General features: G+C 42.6%; 1 protein-coding gene across 4 annotated transcripts in view; it reads left to right on the top strand.

Annotated features, from left to right (window-relative positions):
• Positions 1-18429, top strand: part of CLPX (caseinolytic mitochondrial matrix peptidase chaperone subunit X) — a 38832-nt gene that overhangs the window by 7716 nt on the left and 12687 nt on the right. For 2 of the 4 annotated variants that reach the window (XM_090028564.1, XM_090028566.1), the window contains 5 exons: positions 1324-1441; positions 10740-10894; positions 11432-11591; positions 14468-14509; positions 17836-18012. In XM_090028564.1, coding sequence (XP_089884690.1) covers positions 1324-1441; positions 10740-10894; positions 11432-11591; positions 14468-14509; positions 17836-18012 — 652 coding nt within the window. The remainder of the gene's footprint in view (positions 1-1323; positions 1442-10739; positions 10895-11431; positions 11592-14467; positions 14510-17835; positions 18013-18429) is intronic. The other 2 variants (XM_090028565.1, XM_090028567.1) reach the window with 1 other exon arrangement.

The following is an 18429-nucleotide window of genomic DNA, read 5'->3' as shown; positions in this document are numbered from 1 at the left end:
GCTGTATTTCTGCCCTCCTGTTCAACATAGTTCTGTTGGTGGAACTCTGTAACGTAGCTAAAGATTAGGTTTCTTCCTGTTAGATTGGGAGCGTAGCTGTGTAATTGATATGAGAAATGTATATACGAGTTTGCAGAAAGGCAGAAATACACTTTGAGGTATGACTTGCTCCATTTATTTCAGCAACTGCTAACTTAGGTGTTGGTAATAATATGTTAACATCGATACTGCTTTTACTCCTTAAAACTTTTAAAAGGGAGAGGCATTATCTTCCGTGTTGCTTGTGGAATGTGGTCTGATGGCCCAGCCCTGGGATGGAGGTATAGAAGAGGTGTAGGTTGAACTATTTAGGTCTCTTATGACATGCAGTGGAATTGCAGGGGGCGTGACTGACTGATTCTGTTTTGCTGCCCTAAAAGTACTTAAGTTTACCAAAGGAACTACTGATTTTGAGTGCCCAATATGAAACACTTTGGAAGGGCCTGTTCTGGCGGTCATGTCTAAACTGTAGCCCTCTGCCAATATAACTGTCTTCATGGTGGATTTCTGCTTGCATAGCTCTATTAATTACAGGTCATGCAACGTGATCATCACAGGTATACCAACAAAGTGCCGTTTTACCAGGCTGGCTTATTTTGTTTGGGGTGTGTGAATAAGCTATGTTATTATAAGCTGTATCCACATCTTATCGTGTCTGTATTGCAGCTTTATGCTGGCTGAACTATTTGGCTAGATGTGCAGAAAACTCGCTCTCCATAGCTGACCCTGCTCTCTTGGCAAAAGCTTTGGTGTGGTGTGGGTGCAGCATGGCTGACAGGGATTCAGGGGGGCTGGCCTAGCTTTTGGGCAGAAAAATTCCTGTTGGCAGAGCTACGTTTGGGCCATGAGGCCCAGGCATTCCTGATGGCAGTGTTGCTGCTATTACTAAAGTGACAGGAGCCCTGGTAGTGAGATATATCTTAGGAGTACTTTGTTGGCGCAGCAGATTGCTCCTAATGTAGATGTAGCACGGCAGAGTGGGTGCTTGATACATTCTGAAGAACTGTCCTTTTTCAGTATATCGCAAGTCAGGGATCCAAATCACTAGTTGCTCTTTGAAAAACAGACCACGTTCTAGTCCTTGTGACATCATTTTTTTAAAGTGTAGACTTTCAAACTTTATTGTGGCAGACTTTAGCTGCCTTTTTAAAATCCTGATGGTAGATATTTTAGCCAATTCTTAAATTTACCAACCTTTTTTCATTATGTTAGTGGCATATATAATGTAACAAATCTGTAATTCACAGTCCAGAACTAACAATTGAAATTATATTTTATTGTCAGAAATCTGTCAGTGAGGGAGGCAGCAAGAAATCAGGTTCTGGAAACTCTGGGAAAGGAGGAAACCAGCTGCGCTGCCCAAAGTGTGGTGACCTGTGCACACATGTGGAAACCTTTGTGTGTAAGTCTTAACAAAATGTTGTTGTGTTGATTCATATTGGATGATTCCTATTTCTTTGAAGCAGAAGATAAGTGTTTTAACACAGCAGAGGTAAGAAAGGGCTCAACATAATTATTGGTCCATGTTGAGCACTATAATGGTCCAAACTTTGTTATTGACGCTGAAAACATGTTGGAGTGGTGGGGTCCAGAGGGATCTGAATTTCCCACCGTGTCCCTTATACCCTGTCGCGATCCCCAAGGTCAGCTGAGAGCAGCCTCCTACATATACCATTGGTATATCAAGTCCTCTTGGTGAAAACACAGGGAAATTGTTTTTAGCAGTTGCTCCTCAGTTCTTCAACTCCCTCCTTGAGACCTCCCAGAGCCTGAACCTAGGGCATACTCTGGAAGGACTGTAAGACCTCCCTAGTTGGGCATTTACCAGATAAAGCGAGGGCGTGGTGTTTGTTCAGCAGGGTATCTGTTTTTTATCTTGATATTCCTATTCTATTTTCGGTTGTTCTTGATCTCTTGTTTCTGCTATTTTTAAGTTCTGTCTTCTTATTGTAAGCTGCTCTGAGCTTTTGCTGGAAAGAGCTGGCATATAAATTGAATAAATAGTGGTAAATACATTTTCTGAGTTCCGACACAGTAAAAGCACAATATTCAACTTACTAAGTAGTACTGGTGAAGTTTCTAAAACCAAACTATGTCCTTCATTAAGTTGTTTTTGTAAGGCTCAAGGATAAGGTCTCTAGTCTAGCCAGTTCTAATGCTGTTATAAAGGCTGTAAAAAACAAGGTCAACTGACACCCATTGTAAAGAACAACGGGTGGATGTAGTATAGTAGTTGCAGAAACTGGTGAGTGGACTTGCTTGCTGTTTTTGAACAAACTTCCAACAGAAAAGTTGGAGGGATTTACAGTAATCAAGCCTCATTCATGGGCTTAATACACCAGCAACACAAGCAACTTGCCCTGCTGTTATATTAATTTCTCAGGACAGGCAAGAGATCAGCTTGTAAGTGGCCTGACTTTTGGGAGTAGTGAGCTCCCATTCATTCTGATTCTGTGAGTGATTGGTACTTCTGATTTTCTAAGTACAAAACTGGACAAAGCACAGTAAATATGCTATAGCACAGTAAATATGCAGGGCTTTTGTGGAAAGGGTGTTAGTGAAAGTGGTGCAAAATTTCTTAATCTAGCTGACTGCCTTCAAGAGACCCAGGAACAAGTAGATGCATGTTCTGAGCATGGCTTCCTTTGCCTGTGTTACCTATTGACTGAGATTTCTGTGCTTTCAGCTAGAATTATTCAAATATGTCTTCCCTCTGCCACTATCTAGTTTTTTCCTATTTTACTGCACTACTTTTGTCTTATAATAGCTCCTGATAATGCCTCTTCACTCCTAGATCACTGTCCTTCTCTGTCCCTTCAAGCAGACTGTTTGCATTTACATGGAGTCTTCTTTCTGCAGTTTAGCACAACTTGTGTCTGCCTCTTTTTCTTAAACCTGAGGAAGGGCACTTGATGCCTGAAAGCTTGTCCAACAGCTCTCCTGACTATACAGTAGGTCCAGAAAATATAGCACAAAAAATCCTTGCCCCATTCACTAGCAAGCTTTCAAGCTGTTAATTCAGGTACAATTTAGGGAAGGGGTGTCAAACTGATTCAGCCCTCAGGGCCAAGTGGATAGCACAGGAATGGCCTGCAGGCTGGCTCGTCCCTCAGACTGGCTCTGTGCACCAGATCCAGCATGTGGGGCTAGCCCAGTGTAGGCATCTTGTGCAGTGTGCTTCTCGGACTGGCCCCACATGAGTACCTTATGCAGCACATGTCCTGGATTGATTTGTTGTAGGTGCTGCATACAGCATGGGGGGCTGATCCAGTGTGCAGCACATGGGGCCACTCCGAGATCCACAGAGTATCGTGGGCCAGTTGATAGGGCTCCATGGGTCGGATCAGGTTCATGGGCTGTATATTTGACATCCCTGATTTAAGGTATCATCAACGTTTTGATGATTCTCTAACATGCAACTAGGAGACTAATTTATGCATTTCAAATAGGGGAGATAGGCTTAACAAATGAATGTAGTTTTGATTTTCAGAAGACCAGATCAAGAGTATTACCTGCTCTGGATTCAACTGATGTTATGAGGCTTTTACAACTAGAAATAATTACTTTGCTTTAACAGGACTACCACTACCTTGCTAGTAGAAGTTTACAGGCACTGATGTGTCAAAGTACAATGTGAGAATATCCATTTTTTTAATTAGTTGAATATTTATAATTTTTTACTCTCCTTGATTTTGGTGTTTAAGTGTCTTTTTTAAAGAGTTTGTTCTCAATTAATTACACAAAAAGCACAACAAGTAAGAGTAGACTCTTTTCATTTTGTTTAGGGATTATTAGGTAGAAGCAGTAGTTGGATTCCTGGTGATTATGAACTTAAAAAAAATGAGCTGTAGCTGCTTTCATTTTCCAAATATTCCTTTGTTCCCTCGTGCTGCATTTTCCTTCTGGGACTTTTCCCTATTTCTTATTCATACCTTTTCCCATTTCTTATTCATATGATCAAATTGAATACATTACTCCCTGATTAAAACTACTTTTAATATTTAATCACTCTGTTTACAGGGATTATCTGAATGTAGAGTGGGTGCAAGCAAGCAAACTATGTTCTAAGCCTTTTCTGCTTTGTCAGAATTGTCCTACAGGTTCCAATTCTGGACATATTAAGTGTTGGTTGTGTTTTGTGAAATAGCCTGTAATGTCACTTGTGTAACAACAACAACAACAAACCTTCAGGGTTTTAATCGCATCATTGGAAACTAAGGAAAACACAGAGTTCCTTGGCATTTTGTTTTGCTCTTTAAACACTAAATTACTCCCTGCCCTCCCCCCTTGTGTTGAAAGGATTAGAAGAAATGAAATGCTAACGTACAATTTGAGTTGGAGAACTACTTCATTAGTGAATAGAGGAGTAAAGCGCAGTTGGATGTTGAAATGACATCCTGGCTATCTGCTGAAGGTCATAATGTTCTGTCCCATAAAGCTGCCAACCTTGCACAGTGGTTTGTGATACTTTGCTGTTCCAACCCTCTTTCTTGCTCCTTTGAAGGAATAAAGGGACTTTGCTCTGATTCATTTATGCAGCACTCTGTCCAACCTTATGTCAGGGTGCACAGAGGAGCAAGGAGTCCTGTGTTAAGAACTTTGCTCGGTGAGCTAAAGCTGAAGCCTGATATGTGGAGTCAAACTATATGACTTTAATGCTTTTGGCTGAATGCTACGGATATAAGCGCTTTGTAAAATTGGCATTCTTTTTTGCCGCCTTCTTCACCCCATTTTGTCAGTTCTCCCAGCCTCCAAAGCAAGATTTAGTGTGCTTAAACACCCTTAGATTAATGTTTCCCGCCCCTTTTTCCTCTAGGGTTGTCTTCTCCATAACAATTTTTGAGAATGCTTGGAATCACAGAATTGCTGCAAGTGTTTTTGTTTTGCTTTAAAAGTGTGCTGTTGCTTTGTTTCTGCAAATATCTTTTGAAAAGTGCTTTTCTGTTCATTTGACAAGGTCTTCACCTTACAACTGCACACAGTGACTTAACAAATACCTTTGCAATTTGTAGGTTCCAACATGCCATGGCAGTGTGAAACTAAGTCAAGATCCATAGAATCATAGAAAATTAGGGTTGGAAGGGACCCCAGGAGGTCATCTGGTCCAACCCCCTGCTCAAAGCAGGACCAGCTCCAACTAAATCATTGCAGCTGGGGCTTTGTCAAGCCAGGCCTCAAAAGCCTCCAAAGTTGGAGATCCCACTGTCTCTCCGGGTAATCTGTTCCAGTGCTTCACCACGCTCCTAGTGAAAAAGTTTTTTCTTTCCTAATATCCAACCTAAACTTTGCTTGCTGCAACTTGAGCCCGTTGCTGCTTGTCCTGTCATCTGCCACCACTGAGAACAGTCCAGCTCCATTCTCTTTGGAACCCCCCTGCAGGTAATTAAAGGCTACTATTAAATCCCCCCTCAGTTTTCTTCTCTTCTCCAGACTAAATAAGCCCAGTTCTCTAAGCCTCTTCTCCGAAGCCATACCCTCCAGCCCCCTAACCATTTTCGTTGCCCTCCACTGGACTCTCTCCAACTTGTCTGCAACCTTTCTGTAGTGGCGGGCCCAAAACTACACACAGTACTCCAGATGTGGCCTCACCAGTGCTGAATAGAGAGAAAGAATCACTTCCCTTAACCTGCTAGCAACACTCCTACCAATGCAGCCCAGGATGCCATTAGCCTTTTTGGCAACAAGGGCATACTGCTGGCTTATATTCAGCTTATTGTCCACTGTCACCCTCAGGTCGTTTTCTGCAGAGCTGCCACTTAGCCAATTGGTCTCAAGTCTGTAGCGCTGCATAGAATTCTTCCATCCTAAGTGCAGATTGTCCTGGTTGAACCTTATGAGATTTCTTTTGGCCGGATTCTCCAATTTGTCTAGATCACTTTGAATCCTAGCCTTACTCTCCAGCATATCTACTATTCCCCAGTTTGGTAGCATCTGCAAACTTGCTTAGGGTGCACGCCATCCCATCTTCCAGATCTTTAATGAAAATATTAAGCAAAACCGCCCCAGGACCAGCCTCTGGGGCACTCCATGTGATACTGACTGCCAACTATAGATCTCAAGCCATTCATCACTACTCATTGAGCTGGATGATCTAGCCAGGTTCTTCTCCACCTTACAGTCCATTCATCCAACTCATACTTCCTTAGCTTGCTTGCAAGAATGGTGTGCGAGACCATATCAAAAGGTTTGCTAAAGCCAAGGTGCATCATGCCCACTGCTTTCCCTGCATCTGCAGAGCCAGTCATCTCATCATAGAAGGCAATCAGGTTGGTCAGGTATTACTTGTCTCTGGTGGGTCCATGCTGACTTTTCCTTATCATTTTCTCTTCCTCCAAGTACTTAGAAATGGATTCCTTGAGGATCTGCTTCATGATTTTTTCTCGGGACTGAGGTAGATCCCCCTCCTTCCTCTTCTTAAAGGGGGGCGATATATTTCCCCTTTTCCAATTGTCTGGGACCTCCCCTGATTGCCCTGAGTTTTCAAAGATAACGGCCAACAGGTCTGCAGTCACATTGGCCAACTCCCTCAGCACCCTTGGGTGCATTACATCTGGCCCCATGGACCTGTACACATCCAACTTTTCTAAATAGTCCCTAACTTGTTCTTTCACCACTGAGTGCTGCTCACCTCCTCCCCCAAATAGTGCTGCCTGGTGCAGTAGTCTGGGAGCTGCCCTTGCCTGTGAAGACCAAGGTAAAAAAGGCATCAAGTACTTCAGCCTCTTTCTCCATGCTTTCACTGCTTACACTTCCATCAAAAATGCTTGCAGACCTTCCCATACCAGTGAAGTAGTTTGAAATTGGAGGCAAGTGACAAAGTTGGCTGTACTTGTTATCGTGACATTGTCAGCACTGGAAATCTGTAACGTTTCCTATAGCTATAATTGATCAGAATGTGGGATTTATAATTATTGACAATTGTCTCACTTTGGAATTTGATTTAATTCCAGTTTACCTTTAATCCAAACTTGTCACAGTTTTCCATGAAGCAGAAATTCTCTAAAATTTTGGTTTCAGAAGCACATGGTGTTTCCAAAAGAAGATATGCTCTGAGACCTGGTAGCAGCTTGCTGGAATTGTTACAGTTCTTCTCCGTATCACAGCTGCCTGTCCCCTGCATAGTTGCTATAAATGTATTATAGGTGTTGCTGTGGTACCACAGACCCTAGGAGGCTGAGAAAAGCTGACTGGTTGAGCCTACAAGAAGGTGGAAAGAGTTCTGGTAGAAACTTGCCTGTGCTTAGTTGCATCGTTTTCAACAAATATTTCCTTTCTACAAAATGCTTCTCTTTCAAGAAATTAGTATTCTCTGGCAGAGAAATGTCCCATCAGTTTTCAATCAGTTCTGTTTCTACCTCTGTTCTGAGGGATGGAGTTAAAGTGTATGCTTCTGTGAAACGGGTGGTGCAAAATGTTTTGCTTTGTTTGATTGATTGATTTTTTTTTTAATTATTTTTTTATTTTTATTTTTGACTCCGTGGTTTCAGTCTTTAAGACACTGCGTTCCATTTCACAGTCTGAAGCATTTCCACAGTGGCCTGCATCAGAAGGAATTTTTCCCACAGTTTTCTAATATCTTAGGTCATTTTGTATTTAAAATTGAGCATTGCCTTGGAAACAAAGTGATTTTATTTTCCTTTGTCACAATTTACTGTGCTCAGAGTATGAGGCTTTTTGTCAAAAGATTATAATGTCACCTCTGCCACTGACTTGCTCCAGCCTTGGAGAAAAACATCTTTGTGCTTCTACTTTCCTATTTGCATTGCTGGGGATTGTTCTCTTGAAGCAGGGTTTCCAAACTCACCTGGCTGGATGCGTGGACCATGGGTGTCCTCAGAGTCGTGGCCACTGTGGTGATGGTAGGTCTGGTGATGGCTGGACTGGAGGGAACAATAGTGGGTCCAAGAACTGTGGTCTGGGGACAGCTGCAATGACAAGCCAATGTTGCTTCCAACAGCTATGGGCAATGGGGCTAGAGGGCCCCATATTCTGCAGCAGACTGCGCCCCTCAGCTTCTGGTAGCCCAGGGGACTGGGTACACGGGCTCAATGGGCCATATGTTTGACACCCTTGACTTAAAGGGATCATGGGAGAATTAGATTGTAAAACCATCCTGCATTCTTTCCAACAGAAAGCACCATAAAATAAAAGTAGCTTTATTTTTAATAATTTTTCATTTATTTTCTGTTTCCCTATGTTCAGTCTGCCCCTAGAGAGAGCTGCTGTATGTATTGTGACCCTAGTGCCAAGTATTAGCATCATGTGAGGGAGAACAGCAGGGTGGATTTGATTTAAATCGCATTGATTTAAATCATGATTTATATCACAGTTTAAATCACTGGTCAGGAAGCCTCAATTTAATTAATGTTTTCTACAAAGAGTGCATTTTTTTTGGTTTATATAACCTTTGTTCAAGTCTATGGAAGTAGGTTCAGGATAGCCAGCATATATTCTTCATTTCTCTTTAGCCCAGTGTTGAGAACTTTTGGCTATGACAGTTCCATCTATTTTGTCATGATTTTGTTCACAAGTTATCATCAGATTAAGCCAGTTCTCAAGAATTAGTTTGGTTCCTCCTGTTTGCTTGAGAGCAGCTGCTGCAAAGTGGTTGTTATGGAATATTTTGCAATTTCAACAAAATTCTGCTCAAAATGTTTCTCCTTTGTTTTACTGCCCCTCTCTCCTTGCATTTATCTCCAGACTCCTCCTCCTTGCTCAGATCTACACCACCACCAATCCTCTATTCATTTAACTTCTTGAAACTTTGCACTTTTAGGGAGAGGTAAGGGCTTGATTCTGTGTACACAAACTTGCAGAGAGATAGGAGGGCTGATGGGTGGATAATCAGGTCTGTTATCTCTCATCTCCATATCCTGCTGTTAACAAGGATGTGATCTCTGGAGACACAAATCCAATTTGAGAACTGAAACTAAGCATCACAGAGATGCTTAATGGGTTGCTTAACCTGAGCACTGAGTCCCATTGGATTGACTGGTTTTCTTGAATCTTTACTAATCTATAGAGGGGCCTCTGGGAACCCCATAAGATTGGACCCCTAATATAGTCCATGGCCTGTTGTGACCCATTTATAAAACTTCTAAAACTGTTACATGAATATATTGTCTCAAGTAGTATATAATTAGAAGTTATAATCCCTATTCCATGATGGTATCTTTGAGCTTTAACATATCTTAAATTGAAACTATCATTTTATAGTTTATATAAGGAGTAGCTGTAAGAGCAGCATGATTGCTGCAGGACTGTGTAGCAGCATCCCAACCGCTAGTCTTATTTATCCAACAGTGGAGTTCTTGAATGTGCAAGTGTCATATCAGATTTGCTCCTGCTGACATCTGCTCTGTAAAAGGCATAAATAAATGGGTTTTGTTATTGCTGTTAGCCAGAATTGAACTATGCAGTCTTTATTATTTTTTTTAAAAGCTTTTTAAAACTTCAGAGACTCAACATGGAATTTTTCAAATGGTCACTTGATACAGAGCAATTGTTATCATTTGAAACGGGTCATGCTGCACTTATTGGGTACTGGTCTTTTAACAGGATGTTCCAGTGTTGGAGCAAGAACTGAACAATTAATTTGGATGATGTCTCTGTTCTTTACTGGCATCTCCTGGAGATGTTTTCATCTCGGCCTTTCTGAAAAAGGCAATAGCTTTGTTGCTTCTGGTCCACGCATTTTCATAATGTTTCTTTGTTTGCTGAAGAGCTAGATACTAAAGGCAGCATTCAAGTTTCTTTTTAAGAAACAAATTATTTTCTTAGGTATTTTACTATGACTTCTGAAAAAAGGCCAGAAAACAGGGCAGTTAATTTCTGAAGTGGTAACTGAAAGGTAGCTCTAGACAAGGAAAATAAAACTACTCCCTCTCTGCCCCCCCAGTTTCTTGCCTTTTCTTCTAATTGTATAAATGCTTGTGTGATTTACATAGGTTGAAATATTCATACTACTAAGAGCTAAACCCCTTTCACTGTGGACTTGAAGTTGACTAATAATGACACTGAACCAAATTTTATATCCTTTGGTTTTTAGGAAAATCTGTCCTAAGCACTCCTCTTCTACAGCAGTCAGTTTAATTGCGCAAAGAGGAATAAAAACAAATGGCACTGTCTTACTCTCATGTGGTTCAGGACACCATTTACTGCCTTTCCCTTTACCTGGGCTTTGTGATAGTGGATCCACATCATGTGGTTCAGTAGCTCAGGCCTGTCCAACAAGAGCTGCCTACTTGCTGATCCCTTGAGGACCACTGGACTTTTTCAAGCTGCATCTAGGTTCTCTGTAGTCTCACGCTTCATGCTGCTTGGGCATATATGCTGTCGTGGGGGGAACCTGGGAAGATAGCGGTCCTGAACAAGGAGAAACCTGGTTTTTCACCTGTCATACTGTCTGTGCTGTCATCTTGGGTACAGTGCTTTACTTATCTCTGTGTATAACGTTCCACTGCCTGGTGATTTTTACAGTAAAGCTTCCGAAGTAAGCAGATGAAAAGCACTAGGTAAATGCTGCATATTTACGGTACTTTTTGTCTCTCCTGATTTGGCATTTTCCAATCTCAGATATACCGCGGAGGCTGAGGAGGGAATTTACAAAATATTTTCTTACAGACATCTTTTGAGTTCTGTGTAGCAAGCAACCATCAAGTTGAATGAATATTGCTTGAAGAATTTCTCTTTTTTTGCAGCTTCTACTCGTTTTGTGAAGTGTGAAAAATGTCACCATTTCTTCGTTGTGCTGTCGGAGGCAGACTCCAAAAAGAGCATGATTAAAGAGCCGGACTCGGCAGCAGAAGCTGTGAAGTTGGCATTCCAGCAAAAGCCACCTCCTGCACCGAAAAAGGTATGGTTCTTAATTTCACTCAACTAGCCTGCCTTGCATTAGATCATTGAACATTAGACTATTGCCTTGCATGCTGGAATGTTTTGCTTTATAAAATCTGTATCAAAATTTAAAGTGCAATTGTAACAAACCCAAAAGATGGTTAGTTCTCCAAGATTCAAATTTAGCTATTGCATTCTACAGGGCGGGGTATTATTTTGAATATAATTGCATTTAAGTACTGGGTATCCTGAAGCCAGCTATACATTTTTGGTTGATACCATAAGCTGTGAAACAATTTGTAAATGAACACTATTAGACAACAGGTTGAGTTCAGCCTCCATTTATGCCCAATGCACATTATGATTCAGAATCTTGAATTTTAATTTAAATACACAGAATTTCAGAATTGGATGCCTCAGAACCTGAGGTGGAGGGAAGGGTTGTTTAGTTTTAACTTGGCCCATTCTAACTTTGTATCTTTGCACCATGTAATGCTTTTAACTCTAACAGGTGATGTGCAGGTGTTGTGGAAATTAAGAGAGAATTATTTTTCAGATTTATAACTACCTCGACAAGTATGTTGTTGGGCAGTCATTTGCCAAGAAAGTGCTTTCAGTTGCTGTGTACAATCATTACAAAAGAATCTACAACAATATTCCTGCTAACCTGAGACAGCAAGCAGAAGTTGAAAAGCAAGCTTCTTTAACACCTAGAGGTTTGTATAATGTTTCATATTTTTTGAACATATAAAATGCCATCTCTTTTTTTTTTTCTCCTAGTGTTCATGCAATATCTAATAATTGCATTTAAACCTTGTTTGAGTTCCGTGCTGTATTTCTTGTATAAAGAAGACTTAATTGTCCCTTAAAACACTATCAAGCAATTTAGGTCAAAATATTAGGTAAATATAAACATTTTTGCAAAAGCTAGTATTATGAATGATTATAACTTGTTTAATATATGTCAGCAAAATAGGGTTTGCAACTATTTTTCTATAGTTGCAAATATTTGTGTTTACTGCATGAAAACCTCAAACCAAAATGGACTGGTCTGTCTTGAATGCCTAGGTGGAATGAAATGCAGGAAACAAAAGAAAAACATAAATAATATTCCTACTTAGTCTGCTTTTTATCAAGGGTTCAGTTAAAATCAGATTTTAAATTTCCTTAGTTGTGCTGTTGTGTTGTGTTTTTTTGTTTAGCTGTTTCAGTGATTCTCAACCTTTTTAGACTGAGGGAACTCCTCCACGGGTTTTTTGAAGTTGACAGCACTCCCGATTTTGAGAGGCACTGTTATTCTACCTCAGTGGCTGTCAACCCGGGTGTTGCCACAGCTGTGGCCTGGTAAAAGTGGCCTATGCACTTTATGCACAGCCAGACTGGGAAAAGCAGTGGCACATGTGCGCACTCCTGATGCTGTTAGAGTTATCAGATAAACCTAAACCAGGCAGGAGTGTCTGCTCTTGCTACAGTCCTTCCTGGTCTGATCCTGCGTAGTGTCTCCTAGAAAGTGAGGTGTGCAGGGAAGGTGGAACTGCCCCACACGCCTCCCCCTGGGAGGGGAGAGAGGATTCTGGACTGGGAATGATTGAGGCAAAAGCAGGCACCTCTTGCTTGCCTGGGGCTTATCAGACCATTCTTATTGGGCAGGAGAGCATGTGCGTGCAGTCAGTCTTGCTTTCTCGTCTTGCTGTGCAAAGCTTCAGTCCCTGATTTGATTCAGTAGAGGTTTAGCCTGATGTGGCCAAATCTCCAAATCAAATCAAAGGACCCTTAATCTCTTCAAATTGAATTGGAACCCTCTGAATTGATTTGGCAAGTTTTGGACATAGACACAGCTTTAAATGTTTTTTTCTACATACCTCGAGGTACCAGGGGCTCGTGAATGCTGCAGTGCTGGGGCATGAAGTGTCCCACAGCCGTGCAGGGCGTTCCCCAGTGTGCTTGGCAGCAGACTCAGAAGTAGACCAGAAGCACTTCCAGTCCACTTCTGGGTGCTCTAGGGAACATGCTGTGGGGCCCCCTTGTGCCCCCCGGCTCGGCGATTTGGTGTCGTCTGGGGGGGGGGGCACCCAGGGTCCCCCCCACGACCAATTGTTGAGCCAGGGAGGTGTGTGTGGGTTGGGGGGGCGGCCCAGTATGCTCCCCAGTGAACCTGGAAGTGGACCGGAATTACTTCGGTAATTACTTCTGGTCCACTTCAGGGTTCACCACCAAGCACGTCGGGGGCGCTCCTGTGGGACGTTCCATCTGCCCCAGCATCGTAGCGTTCGCAAGCTGTGCCCGGTACCTCGAGGTATGTAGAAAAAAAATGTAAAGCTGCATCTGTGGTTGAATCGCTGATTCTCCAAATCGGCATCAAGTCTTCAGATTAGAATTCAGCCGAATCGAATTAGGGACAGTGATGTGAATCGATGAACTGAATCATTGCCCCTGATTTGGGCCAAATCTGGATTGAATATGGCCCATTTCGCACACCCCTACTGTGCACGTGGCACACGGTGCACTATTATCTAGTCAGGTTACCCCAGTTGAGAACCAGTGAGTTATCTTCATGTGCTGCAAATCCTTCACTGTATGTACATTTTTTTGCTATTTATTTGGATAAGCTGTACATTTTTATAGCACTAATTTGTATTTGATAACTTGTTTTAAATAGCATCTCTGTTGGCACGCTTTTTTCAGGTGAAAAATTTTTTTTATAAACATGAGCCACCTATAAACTTCTTGCTAATCTGCTTTACTACTTCATAATTAGTCTACTTAATCTATATTCTGTGCACTATAACCTGGTGAATAATTGACTGTACTTTTGCTCCCACATCAACAGTATCTGTTCAGTCATTTTAATATTAAATATCCAGCAAGCTTAAATGAGATTACTTGCTGGTAGTACTTTGGCTGCACAATATTTATGCAGTCATATCAGTTTACTTTACTTTTAGAAGTAGGATTGCTCTACTGTAGTTGGTTTATAGGGAGTTTCAATTTGATTTAAAATCTTAAGTGTTATGCTGAGTACAAAGAAATACTGCTTTTAATAACAACTTTCATTTTTTGCATTTATGTCAAAGCTCTATTTCTAATTTTTAATTGAAGAAACCACAAATGGTAGTACTCGCACTGATGCTGGTGTGGTGGTGTCTCAGAGTGGCTATTGTATAGGACACTCAACAGAAGCAGAATAAAGACAAAGAGCATACAACAAATTACAACCTTTGTTGTGCAAATACAACATGTTGTAACTGATAATCCTTTGAAGCAACTCTCTAAAATTACTTCGCCTGTGCTAAACTAAATATTACAGTGCTTTATTTTAAGTCAAGTTTATGGTGTGGATTTATTGCTATAAGTATCTTATTTCAAGGTTTTGGGGGATCTTAATACAGTACATTAAGATCATTATTGTATTGAATAAGCAGCCTGCTGTCATTTTATATGGGGATGAGTATTAGAATGGAATAAAAGCTAGAATTCACATGGGGATTTCTTGTTAGAAATATATTTGTTACACCCTGATGAAGTGTATTCAGATGAGGGCAAGAGGTGGAGCATTTATAATCTTTATATTACTGTTTTCATCCTCTCTTAGAATTAGAAATAAGAAGACGGGAGGATGAGTACAGATTTACAAGTAAGTGAACTCTCCTCGTGTCCTCCTCTGCAATATTTACCCTTTGAAATTAACATTAAAACATGGTTTTTGTGATGATTTGATTGAAATTACTGGCCAGATTCTGCTCGATTTACTCCCAGAAGTAGTTCATTAACTGCTTTAACAATATTTGTGACTGAGGTAACCACGGTTTCTAATCCTAGGTGGACGGCAGGTAAAGTTTACCTGCTGCTTTCTAAAGATACCTTACATAAGCATTTGTATTTTTTTAAATGATAAAACTAGTGAAAGCTGAGACTTATTTACTCAAAATTGAGGTATTTGAACTCTATGAATTTCTGCTACCATCTATGTGAGGCTAAGGGAAATGTAAATCATTACTTTGTAGATAATGCCTTGTGTCAGTCAACATTAACCAGGCAAGGTTTGATATGTAGGTTTGCCGTGTTATGTTTGTACTCTGACAGTCAGACAGCTTTGTCCGTCTTACTGACACTTGTACACGTTTGCATAGTTCTCAAGAGGCTTTTCCCCCTAGCCTGAAGTGCACTGTAAAGCTGGCTTCTTTAATTTCATATGCTACCTGTGACCAGTAATAAGGCTTCTGCAGACCAGTTCATAAATTCATTCATATCTATTCAATTCCATCATCTTAAATTTTAAAATCCTGCACTGCAATTAGAGTTAATTTAAAATTATGGTGATGGATGAGTGTGAATAAAATCTAGCACTATATTACTAAGGAATAAAGAAATGTGTTAAAAAAAATTAAACCAAACAAATAAACAAATTCCGCCCCCCCCCCCCGTCTCCCCCCCTTAGTTTACCATTAAATGTACGCAGGTTTCAGAACTGTTGTTATGGGATAGTTTTGTATAGTCACTTTTCACAGCATAACTGGATTTTGTACATATATTAGTGGTTGGTCAATTTTACATTTGCCTTTATACCTTACTTACTGTCCTACCTATGTACTTTTATTCTCCTTTTTTTTATACAAAGCAGGGTACTTTATGTATATGTGAGACCTGGACGTTTCTAATTGGCTTACTTTAAATTTAGAATATTTTAGATGAGTGCCTACAGCATTGCTGTTTGTGTTTGGAAATCTCTTCAAACTTTTAAAAATGTTTGCGCGGAAACATAAGTAAATGCAAATCCTCTTTTGCAATGTGTGTACCAGCTACACTTGTTTAAATCCATATGTATTTTCTTAGACAATTACAGGTTTGAAGAATAAAACTATAAAACTCGGTGGGCAAAATATGGCCCACGGGTGGGATGCAGCCCACCAATTGACTGTATCCAGCCCACAGTCGCCTCCGCAGCACTCTCCACAGGCCCGAGTCCTCTCTGGGGCAGCCTGCACCACATTCTGGCCTGTACCCACCAAAGACACCGCCCTGGCCATGGCCAGTGTGTACAGCTTTCTGGTGGGGATGCTCCTGCTGCTGCTGCTACAGCCACCCAGGTACTGCTCAGCTCCCCCGACCTCCAGTGGCTCCTTCTGCCCCTGCTGTGCCACTCCTGCCAGGCAGGGGGGAAGCTGCAGCCAGTGTGTGGAGCTCTAGCTCCAGCTGCCTTCCACCCCCTTGGCTGTTTGGCATGATGAGCAGCCACCTGTGGGCAGCCAAGGGGGTGGAAGGCAGTTGGAGTGGCACAGCAGGAGCAGGGGGAAGATGAGCCTCTAGAGGCGGGGAGAAACTGAGCAGCACCCAGACAGCAGTGGAAGCAGCCCCATCAGGAAGCTATGCATGCTGGCCAGGCCAGGGCAGTTCTGTTGGTCAGTGTGGACAGGAGTGTGGTGTGGGTTCCTCAGGAGGGAGCAGGCATGGCTTCGCCTCATGCAGAGCATCATTGGCCGGATGGGAGCAGAATGGGGGGTGGGATGCACCTCCTTGCCCTGCCCCAATCTGCTGCATGTGTGCCTCCCTCCCTCCCGCTCGCCTGGTTGGCTCCCTGGACCTAGTGCATGGGCAGCCCTCCTACACGCGCACACCCATCCTCCCACAACACCCACATGCACACACCCACCCGCACATGCACACCCTCCCCCCACAAAATATGTAAGAATACATTTTTTATTTTGAGCTATTATGTAAGTGCATCTATATACACTATTCAAAAAAACATAAATCAGGACCACGGTTATTTTTTTTAAATAAAAAAAATAGAATAGTGCAGGGGTTGGCAGATCTGGCCCATGGGCCATATTCTGACTCACAGAGGGACTTGGCAGCCTGCAGCGAGCCCTTGGTCTTGCCTGGCTCAGGGGCTGTCTGGCCCATGGTGCATCCTGCCTCCCCCAGATACACAGCAGGGCTGGGGTGGCTCTGTGTCCAGACTTCATTTCTCAGCAGTTCTAGCAGTGGTGGCTCCATCCAGCTGCTGCCGCCACTGGTCCTAACTCCACGGAGGCCAGCCAGGATTTGTGTGGGCAGGGTCTGAGTGCCAGGCTGAGTACATAACCCAGGCCCTGGCCTGTCCTGCACAGGTGGTTGGGTTCCCTGCACTGCCTGCCCTGCCCACGATGTTATGGTGGGGGCTGGGCAGAAGCTGCTGCTTGGTGAGGGAAAGAAGTGGGGCCTGGTGGCAGGTGCAGCCACCTTCCCCTCACCGCTGCTGGGCCTCTTCCCTGCTGCCACCTCCGGGCTGCCCCAGGCCCTCGCACCCAGCAGGGCAGTGGTAGTGAGAAGGTGAGCCCCAGCGCAACTCCCAGGTGGCAGCAGTGAGAAGGGCCTGACAATGGCAAAGGGGGAGGTGGGTGTGCCTGCCCCTGGGGCCCGTTTTTTTCCCCCACTTGGAGTAGAAGTTTCTATCTGGCTGTTACCACTCACTGTGGCTGCAGTGGGTGGGTCTGGAGCGGGTACTGCAGGGACCCTGACCCCCTATGTGGGGTGGGTCGAGGCCGGGGCTGTGCACTGGTGGCGGCAGGGAGGGAGAGCCCTGGTGCAGGCTCTGGGTGGCCACAGCAAGAAGGCCCCTGCAGCAGGAAGGGGGAGACAGCCGTGCTCACTGCTGGGCCCTGCTTTTTTTCCTGCACCAAGCAGTAGCTTCTGCTCAGGCTCCCAAATAATTGCCCACCCCTAGTATAGTAGATGTTTGGCTTGTTTTACCTATGAATGGTTAAAATGGTATCTTCTGAAAGATTTTGTGTGTGACCCTCAACAACTCACCAAAACTCGTTAAGTGGCTTGCCAGCCAAAATAGTTGCCCACCCCGCTCTAAAAGATTACAAGAAACCTCAGTTAAAAACTTAATTACATATGCAACAGTTGTGTCAGATACCCTGCCAGTTCACGTTAAACCTGGTTCTCCAACAATGGTTCTGTTGTTCATTTCAGAACTGCTGCAGATTGCTGGAATCAGTCCACATGGTAATGCTTTAGGAGCATCAATGCAACAGCAAGTGAATCAGCAGATGCCTCAGGAGAAACGTGGAGGCGAAGTACTAGATTCAACCCATGATGACATAAAGCTTGAAAAAAGTAATATTTTGCTGCTTGGACCAACTGGGTCAGGTGTGTAATAGAGTGTTTGTATAGATTCCAACTCCTCTGTGGTACACATTCATATTTGCTGATGTATAGGATTGATGTAGATAATATATTTGAGGATATTTTTGTTACCAGTTGTAAGTAAAAGCATGGCATGTGACTAAAAGCAGAGAAACGCAAGTAATCTATTTAAACTGAGAACGTTGAGGGGAAGAGCTGTTACAAAAGAAATCTTGCCTATCCTGCCTTTTGACGAGCAGGTCTCAACTACAGTTTTCAGTTGCATGCAATTTCTTTCTCCAAAGCATGAGACTTCCTAAGAAATTGAGAGCCTAAAGTGTGTAGAAGAAGTATGAGTAAGATGCTCCGTGATTTTTGTCTTTAGGAGTGATCGAATGGGATGCATTTTAGCTTTTAGTCAACCAATTTTGTGTGTGTGTT

Source organism: Crocodylus siamensis, chromosome 15 (assembly GCF_052110815.1).
Source record: "Crocodylus siamensis isolate JL-2025a chromosome 15, ASM5211081v1, whole genome shotgun sequence".
NCBI lineage: Eukaryota > Metazoa > Chordata > Crocodylia > Crocodylidae > Crocodylus > Crocodylus siamensis.
This window is presented reverse-complemented; position numbering and strand designations above follow the sequence as displayed.